This window comes from Mirounga leonina, unplaced genomic scaffold (genome assembly GCF_011800145.1).
Source record: "Mirounga leonina isolate KUSES-001 unplaced genomic scaffold, KU_Mleo_1.0 Mir_126, whole genome shotgun sequence".
Taxonomy (NCBI): domain Eukaryota; kingdom Metazoa; phylum Chordata; class Mammalia; order Carnivora; family Phocidae; genus Mirounga; species Mirounga leonina.
Genome location: NW_023270314.1, coordinates 11,374,148 through 11,383,750, shown reverse-complemented (window position 1 = coordinate 11,383,750; position 9,603 = coordinate 11,374,148). Strand labels below are relative to the sequence as shown.

The 9,603-nt window shown below is 47.4% G+C and overlaps 1 protein-coding gene across 1 annotated transcript; it reads right to left on the bottom strand.

Moving 5' to 3' along the window:
- Positions 1-1,763: 1,763 nt before the first annotated feature.
- On the bottom strand, positions 1,764-3,022 carry LRRC10 (leucine rich repeat containing 10). Its single transcript, XM_035002163.1, has one exon. It carries the CDS (start codon positions 3,020-3,022, stop codon positions 2,183-2,185), a length of 840 nt encoding a protein of 279 aa, XP_034858054.1. The 3' UTR covers positions 1,764-2,182.
- Positions 3,023-9,603: the final 6,581 nt, after the last annotated feature.

Below are 9,603 nucleotides of genomic sequence, written 5' to 3'. Positions count from 1 at the left end.
TCTTGCCTAGTAATAGGTCCTTAGGATTTGCTCTCCTTCTGCCCCTCCCACCCCATGTGTGCACTCGCATGCTCTCTCTCAAATAAATCTTTTTTAAAAAAAGATTTTTCTCTGATGCATAACATTTTGGGTTTCAGGGCTTTTAAAATTATGAGTAAAAAGTTACATTTGGTGCTTCATTTTCCCCTTTTTAACTTTTTAATTATGTCAGAATTTCAAAAAAACATCAGAGGGTTACAGAAATGTTACTATGCATTTACATGGTTACTTTATAAAATTGATTGAAATCCTGTAGTGAAAACATTTTTGGGTAGCAAAAGCAGTGGTGAACCCTTAACCATATTGTTTGAGAAATGTTTGTTGTATGTTATTTTAGAAGAAAACCACTGGACTACGTGCCAAATGTTTATAATTTGACATTTGATTCAGACCAGTTAGCTCTTTACACAAGAACTCTGTACAGGTCAGTTGGCATCACTCTGTTTTATGGCTGTAGCCTACAGCTGTGGAAAAGGTGGGCCCATTCATCTTAGGAGGAGGAAGCCAGGGTCAAAAGAAATGAGAGCCGTCTATAAGGCTGGCTGTAGATACAGCTCAGAAGGCAGTTCTGTTGGCATAACGTTTCTAGCATCAACTGAGTATAGTTGCGTTTCAGTCAGTCAGACATGAGAAAATAAACTGTAAATCCTAGTTGCCTAATGGAAATCTGGACTGGTTACTAAAGCAGTTAAATATTTGACAGCCTATTATATTGAATGATTAAAGGGATCTGTTGGCAGTCTAATCAGTGGGTTGCAAATATTCTACAGATTGGGAGGTAGCAATAGGAAGAGATTGTGATATGAAACGTTTTCTTCCTCTGGTTTAGCAAGAAATATTTATAGTAGGAAAACACTTGAAAATAATCTGTGCAGTGTCATTTTAGAATCAAACATTGCTGGGTAAAGTTGCTTTTATGGCAAAAGTAACTCTTCAAAAGCTAAACACATGAAAGTTTTAGTAAAGGGGACACTTTCTGTGTCTGTGCTGGAAGGGTTCAAAAACATAAAGGACTATATTATATTAAATCACCCACTGACAGCAGTATCTTTAAGGTTGATGTACTTGTGGGAAGAAGAAAAGGTCACAATTTACATTTTAAAAAACGGCCAAAATATCTAAGCTCTACACTGACCATCAAAAGACTGTATCTACGAAAATCAACAAATCAGAGCAAAGGCTGAGAAGCTGCGGCTAGAGGCAGAAGCGTCCTATGTATACCACAACCTGCAACTCAGATTTCCAGATGCTTGTTTCAAGTAAACATTTTTCACCTACTGCCTGTATCCTAATACGGCTCTGGAAATGTTGCCCTCGACAGAAGGGGATTCAGTTCAGCTCTGCTTCATTAATGTGAATAAACAGGGACTCTGCCCTACAGAGGCAGGCAGGATTACAACTACTTGATTTTAATAAGACCACATGGCCAACAAGAGGTGGTACTTTCTAGATGACTTCTAGCATTGTGGTAACAGGAAGCAGTGGAGAGCAGATCTTGGGTCATACCCTTTAGGGAAAACGAGCTAAGTCAGCATGAACCTCCGCCAAGTGTAAAATGGCAGCCGGACTCCACCAGGAGGCGTTTTCCACCGGGTCTTCTCCCAGCCTGCACTGAGCTGCAGGGAAGAAGCTTCATCTGAGCCTTTGCGACAGCACAGTCTGTGAGTCTGACTGAGTAGGTAAAAATGTCTTTTATAAGCGGCCTGAATTAGTGGTATTTTCATACCACTTCTGGTCATTCATAGTAACACAATATATCCTGTAAAGCGCTGGAGCCAGGCGAATTCTTTAATAAATACCTTATTTGAGGAGTTCATGAGCATCGTGAACAGCCACTTCTGGAGAGTGGAGAAGGACAAAATGTCCTGGCCCTTCTGACTCTTCAGTATTCCAGAATAGCTGGAGAAGCGGGTTTTCTTGCAAAGAATCCTCGTGCTACGCAGAGCACACAGCTCCGCTTTGGGAGAGATGTTGGCCAGAAAGTTTTTCTTCTTGGTGTGATTGAGGCATTTCTTCTCACTGGATCAGCCCCCGCTGGCAGAGGCACCGCACATATCCCAGAGCAATCCTTTGCACTCTAAAGGATGGGTGTGCAGAAGACACTGGGGTTGTGTCCTTGGCCTTGACTGACAGCTGAAGCTTTTCAGGAGTTGGGAGGAAGAAGTAGAGGAGGCAGGGCAGGTGCCTCTCCGTCCTGGCTTTCCTCCTGGGTCAAGGCATAGCGTCTGGCTTTCCTGGGGTCGGGCTCTGGCGTCTCCTCGGCCCACCTTCCCACGCGGCGCACACCTTTGGCCACCTTGGGTGCATTCCTGCAAGGATTATGGTCATAGGTGACCAGCTTCAGACCTGACAGGTGGGCCAGGCTGGGGAAGTCGCGGATGCTGTTCCTGTCCACATCAATCACCTCCAGGAAGGGCATGTGCAGCAGCACAGCAGGGAAGTCAGCCAGCAGGTTGCCTGAGAGCCAGATGGTCCGCAGCCCCCGGAGGCGCTGGAGCTGGCCTGGTAGCAGACGCAGGGCGTTGGAGCCGGCGTGCAGCGTCTTAAGGAGCCTCAGCTCACAGACCACGTCTGGCAGCCGGGTGAGGCAGTTGGCCTCCAGCCACAGGGTCCGGAGATTCTGGAGCAGGCTCAGCTCACTGGGGAGGTCGCAAAGTTTGTTGTTACCCAGGTAGAGGATGCAGAGCTGTTTCAAAGTACACACCACCTGAGGCAGAGCCTTGAAGTTGTTGAAATCCAGGGCCAAGATCTGCAGATTCTGGAGCTGCCCCAGCTCAGGAGGCAGGCTGTTGAGGTGGTTGTCACTCAGGTAGAGCTTGACCAGCTCCTGGAAGGAGCACACGTGCGCAGGGAAGCGGCGGAGCTGCTTCCCACTCAGGTCCACCATCTTGTCCGTCGGCATCTCCCAGAGGTCTTTGACCACGTAGCTCTGGCAGCAGTCAGCGGGGACGAAGGCCACCAGGGCCCTGATGGCGTTCCCCATGCCGAGGCCGGAGGCACAGTGAGCCCCGGCCCGCTGAGTCGCCGACGGGGCGCCCCGGGGGCGGGGGCTGCTGCCGACTGCCCGGAGGCCCATTCTCTCCCGTCATAACCTGCCATCGGCCTGACAAAAGCCAGTCACTTCAACAGAGAAAAGTGCTCACGATAGCCACTTGAGTGTCGGGTGACAGGGTCTGGGAGGCCAGGTCTGATTCGCAGACTTGCTTTCAGTCACCTAAGCTCCCGTTGCCTTTATCTACATTTTTTGTTTGTTTGTTTCAAGCTGAAAATAGCTTCACTGTTTTTTCCAATGATAAAACATTCAGACATTATATAAATGTGTAACAAGAAAATAGCCCTCTTACCAGGGATAAAGACTGTAAACATTTTAATGTATGTCCTCTAGCCTTTTTGCCACAAGTAACCAATGTGTTTTTAAAAATTTACTTAACACTGTTTAGGAGTCTTTTGTCATAACGTGCGGACATATTTTTGTGTTTGTAGGTATCTACACAATTATTTTAACCAACTGTATTCCATTATACGGAGGCATCGTAAGTGCATACAGGTCTCTAATGTCGGGCACCTAGCTGGCTTACAGTCATCCTCATACATGCAGTGTGAGCAGTCATCCACTAATTTCCTTAGGACAGGTCCTTTAGATGTGTTCTTGGGTCAAAGATACGCATCTTTTAAAGGCTTTTCCTTGAGAGTGTTCCTCCCTACCCCCACCACATCTGAACCAGTGTACCTACACTTCCCAGGTAATAGTTTTCCATAGTTTACAATTTGCCTTTGACAAAAGACAAGTAGAAAAGCAGAAGAGAGAGAAGAGGAAAGCCGGCCTCCTGAAGCTTAAATAAATGAGGATGCGTCTGTGGCAGAGAACAGTTAATTGCCAACCTAAGATTTGTGCTTTTCCTCCACAGTGTCCCGCTGTAGGAAGCAGCTGTCCAGCCAGGACAGGGCCTCGTACTGGGCTCGGGCAGAGAGTCTAATTCTGGGCAGTGGAATGTGGGCAGAAGTGATACATGTCTCTTCTAGGCCTGGCTCATATAAAACCTTGCCTTCCTGCACACTCTTTTTCCCTATCTGCTTGCTGGATATCAACACCAAGGGTGACCTTAGAAGCCACCGTGTAGAAGTCACATGTTGAAGTTGGCAGGGTCTTGGTCATCCTGGATCCCTGAATAAGTGCTTCCCCGCCTCCCTACACACACATTCCCTACCACCAGTTGGATTTAGATAAATGAGAAATAAACCTCACTTTTGTTAAGCCATCCAGATCTGGGAGTGTATCTATTGCATTATCTTAGTGAATAGAGCATTTGATAAAAATAAGGAGGTAAGTCTATGTATACTGATACGCAAAGATATTCAGGATAAATGAAGTGGGGGGAGGCACGTTTCAGAAGTTTTTTATGAGCCCATCTGTGAAAAAATGCATATATTGTGTATGCATAAAAAGATCGCTGAGACATAACAGTGATTATCTCTGGGGAATCTGCCTGAAGGGTTGGGGGTGATAGGAATCCTGACCTTTCCATCTTTCTGCAAGTACCCTCTTGTGCTGTCTGTTTTTTCTTTTTTAAACTATAGACCTATATTTTAAACCTATTCCAAAAGAGACAATCCATCAGCCTGCCTGCTATATGGATGGAGTGCCGGGGTTTGGGGGGAGGCTTGGCATACTCTTCACCTTCCTCCAGTGCCTTTACTGTTCAGTTGCTCCTAACAGCCTGAGCAGAGCAGGAGAAGAGCGTTCCACGAGATGGCGATTCCAGAGCTCTCCAGTGAGGTAGCGCCACTACCCACCTTTCTCAGTTACAGCTGAAGACTGAACGTCCTTGGACTTTCTACGCATTGACTGTCAGAGGCTGTTATCTTGAGCCTTCTCCTTGCTTTGTTGATTTGTACTATAATAACTAGCCTCTCAACAAGTACTATACTTTGCCTCTATATTTAGCCTGGCTACTGGTGACCACAGATGGTCATGAAGCCGCTGCCCTGTTGCCTTAGAAATAACGAGAACAATGATTGCTACCTGTTATTATTTGTAACCAGTCTGCTGAATACTAAGCACTGTGCCAGGTGCTTTCCATCTACCATCTCTTCTCAGAACACCTGCCAGAAATACATTTTTTCAAGATTTATTTATTTGAGAGAGAGAATGACCAGCGGGGAGGGGCAGAGGGACAGAGAGAGAAACAGACTCGCCACTGAGTGTGGAGCCCGACACAGGGCTTCGATCCCAGGACTCTGAGATCATGCCCTGAGCTGAAATGAAGAGTTGGACGCTCAACTGACTGAGCCACCCAGGTGCTCCTCAGATAGATATTTTTTATCCCCAATTTTCAGATGAGAAAACCGAGGCTCCAAGAGGTTTTGTAATAACATCAAATATTTATCGAGCACCCACTATGTTCTAGATGCAGGGAATCTTGTGGCTAACAGGAAAGCTAGGACTCTATCTCATGAAGTGTATAATTCCACCAGAGCGAGGATGGTAGGTTCTCTTCCTGGAGTGAGGGTCCCATCAGCTGACAAACTGCCGTCACAGAACTTCCACTTGGCACTTTTTATTTTTTAAGATTTTTTTTATGTGACAGAGCACAAGCAGGGGGAGCGGCAGGCAGAGGGAGAGGGAGAAGCAGACTCCCCGCTGAGCAGGGAGCCTGATGCGGGACTTGATCCCAGAACCCTGGCTGGGATCATGACCTAAGCCGAAGGCAGACGCTTAACTGACTGAGTCACCCAGGCGCCCCTTCACTCGGTACTTAAATACCAGCCCCTAAATATGAGCAGGTAGCTGAGGATAACCATAGAGTTGAGAAGGGCCTTTTGTATGAAAGATGGAGATGGAAATAAGCAGAATAAATTTAAAAAATAAAAATAATGGAGAGAACAGAAGATTATAATTACAGTATTTTCAGGGTTTGTCCTGCCCTCACTTTTCATGCCTTTGTATTGGGTTTAAAGTGAATAAAATGTCCCTTGGGAAGCACGGAGGGTTATGGATTAACCATTACCATGATTAGTGTATTGACCCACCCCGGTGATTGTCCCTGGCAAAGGGACAGCCTGCAGATTCGATGGCATTTCCTAGGTCCATGTGACCGTCTTCACAAAGCCGCTGGAAAGACCACATCCTCATCAGACCACAGGTGTCTGTGAATATATAAAATGCATCACATGATCCCTGTGACCCCGGAGGGCTCTGTACTGGTCGATCTAAGGGACAGGTAGGAGATGTTCAAGGCTCAGTTCAGCCAAGAACTGAAGGTGGTGAGAAGTCTCGGAAAAGGAGAACAGTGTAAGAAGGCCGCGGTTTAAAGCGAGAGATGGGGGAGGCAGGCCTGCTGCTGACAGTGACTGGTTCCTGGGAGGTTTCCCGAGGGCTCCGTGCTCACAGCCCCCCATTGCTCAAGGCACAGAGGGTTGTGATCTTGAGGCTTCAGAAGGGCACTGACCACTTCATCTCTGCTCTTCATCAGCTTTGCTATCCACTGTGCCCTTACCAGCCCTCAGCTACCCATTTCCCACCTGTTGGCCACAATGCCTCCTTGTGGCATCAAAGCCTCCCCTTAAGGCTGGGCAGGGGCTTCCGATTCCCGCAGAACGAAGCCCAGACTCCTCAGCAAGGCTTACAGGACCCTACCAGATCCGCCTCTGCCCATCTCTCCAGCCCGTTGGGAGCTACCTTCCTCCCCTGCTGCCTCCTGTGGCTCCTCGAATGTGCCACCTGTCCCCGCATCAGGAGGGACATCCCCTGTGCAGCCCTCTCCGCCTGGGATGCCCTCCCCCACTCCACCCCTCTCAGGACATGACATGCTCGGTACACCCCATGTACTGAGCATGTCATGTCCTGACCTCTCAGACTGGGTTTCACGCCGTCTAGTGATTTTACACTGTGTGACAGTACTTCCCTGTAAAAACCTACTGATTGCCCGGCTCCAGGACGGGACTATAATCTCCCCGAGGGCAGATCTGCTGGGATTGGCTTCCTGTTGCATCTGTCTGTCTCCACCTCAGTGCCTGGCACCCGGTGGGTCCTCAGCAAGCAGCAATAAATGAGCTGGTGTTAATTGGCCGGTGAAGTAGGGCTTGATTTACATACAGAAAATTATTTTTAAATACTAAAGACAGCACTAAATACAGGTAAGAACACAGATGTGATTTATTATGCCCATCAGTACTGCTATAGACAGTACCTTGTATAAGAAACCTTGAGTTTAACACACACCTGATTGTGCTTATAATGTATTTATAATGTGATATATAAATACAAAGTTTCACATTATAAAAGTAATTGTTGGGGCGCCTGCATGGTGCAGTTAAGCATCTGACTCTTGGTTTCGGCTCAGGTGGTAGTCTCAGGGTCGTGAGATCGAGCCCTTGCTTAAGACTTTCTCCCTTTCCCTCTGTCCACCCCCAAACTAAATAAATAAAATCTTTCAAAAAGAAGATTGTTTTATTGGGAAAGGGGGAGTTGGGGTGGATAGTTTCACATATAGAATGATAAACAATAATAGAGTTACTTTTCTGACTGGTGTTTTAATGAAAGTTTTTTCTTCCTAAATAAAAACTACTTCTAAACCCATAGTCTGGGGCGCCTGGGTGGCTCAGTCAGTTAAGCATCTGCCTTCGGCTCAGGTTGTAATCTCTGGGTCCTGGGATCGAGCCCCAAGTTGCGGGCTCCCTGCTCAGCAGGGAGTCTGCTTCTCTCTCCCCCTCCCTCCCTCATAAGTAAAATCTTAAGCCCATAGTCCTAAAATCTATATAATTTGGGGGTCTGAGTGGCTCAGTTGGCTAAGTGTCCAACTTTTGACTTTGGCTCAGGTCACGATCTCAGGGTCATGAGATTGAGCCCTGGGTTGGGCTCCACACTCAGCATGTAGTCTGCTTGAGATTCTCTCTTCCTCTCCCCCTGCTCACGCTCTCTAAATAAGTAAGTAAAATCTTTTAAAAATAAAATCTATATATCTTGGAGTAAGTCCAGGGTTAGGCCTAGGAATAAAGGCTTCTCTTTTCCTATCACCCTCAGCACCACTAAGTCAAGGTCTTCATATGTCTTCAGCATATATATATATATGCTGGGATTGGCTTCCTGTTGCATCTGTCTGTATGCATCTATCTGATGAGATATCTATATATCTCATCCAATGTTGTGGTAATTGTTATGGAAAACAGAGTGTCTTCTATCCTTTTTACTAAGTAATACAGAGAACTAAGCCTCAGGGTCTTTGTACTATAGTCTTTTCCCTCAGCCCTGAAATGTTCCCTTGAGGCGAAGGGTGTGTGTGTGTGTGTGTGCGCGCGCACGCGCCCATGTGTGCACATCTGTGTGTGCATGTGTATTTATGTGTTTATGTATGTGGCGTTCCTGCGTGGTGTGTGCACACGTGTACACATGTAGTACGTGTTTCTGCATGTGTGCATGCATATACATATGGCGGGCCTGTGTATTGTGCACATGTATGTGCACGCATATTTATGTGTGCATGCATGTGTGTGGTGCGCACGCATATCTGCATGTTGCATGCGTATCTGTGTGTATGTATGTGGTGTGTGCATTCACACGTGTGTGTGTGTGACTGCACGTATGCACGTGTATTTATGCGTGCATGTGTGTGGGTGCAGATGCACATGTGTGCATGTGTATATGTGTGTGGTCCCTTGAAAATGCTTTCAGGCCAGTTCCTCTTCCTGTCTCAGCTTAACGAGCATTTCCTCAGAGAAGGTCCCCTGACCCTGACCACCCCATTATTATTGAGGCTGTTTCCGCCCCACAGTTTCCCTCCCTCTTACCTCTTACCACAGTTTGGGTTTGTTTTATTTCTTAGTTCTCTTGCTCTCCTGAAGGACTGTGAAGTCCCTGAGGCCAGGGATGTGCCAGTTCTGTTCACTGCTGCATTCTTAGCACAAAGACAGCAACTCGGACAAAGTGGGCATTAATTTATTCCACAAATAAGTGATGAACCACAGACAGAATTCCCTGCCTTCCTGGAGCATCTGAAGGAAGGAAAGAAAGATGCAGTACTCTCAGTTTGATAACGGAAACTCAAATCACTAGTAGCCAGGAACTTCACAAGATGTGTTGAGCGAATAGATTTTTTCCTACCATTGATTATCCCTGAGGTAAAAGAGGGGGTTCTGGGAAAGACTCGGGATTTACCCAGACTAGCTGACAAGATTACACGGCGTGGGGAGAATCCGGAAAGGAACGCACAGTGGCTGGGTAACCTGTAGGATAAGCGACCGGCTCGGACCCTCCCAGTGCAGGGCTGGGGCGGAAGCTGAGGGTCTCCCCTGAGATTTCGGCCCACGACCCCCGAACGGGCCCAGCCCGCTCGGTGCCCAGGTCCGCACGGTGGATTCCCAAGTCGCTCCCAAGATCTCTGTCAAGTTCACTAGATTCTCTCTCAGTGCTGAGCTGCTGGAATCGGTTCAGTAGCAACTGCTGAGCCGAGACAATTATTCTGAGGAAAGGGAGCTTCCAGAGCGAGCCGCGCGATGAACACGAGCCCTGAAGGAGTTCCACCGCCTCACCGCCTCACCCTAACCCTCACCGCCTCACCGCCTCAC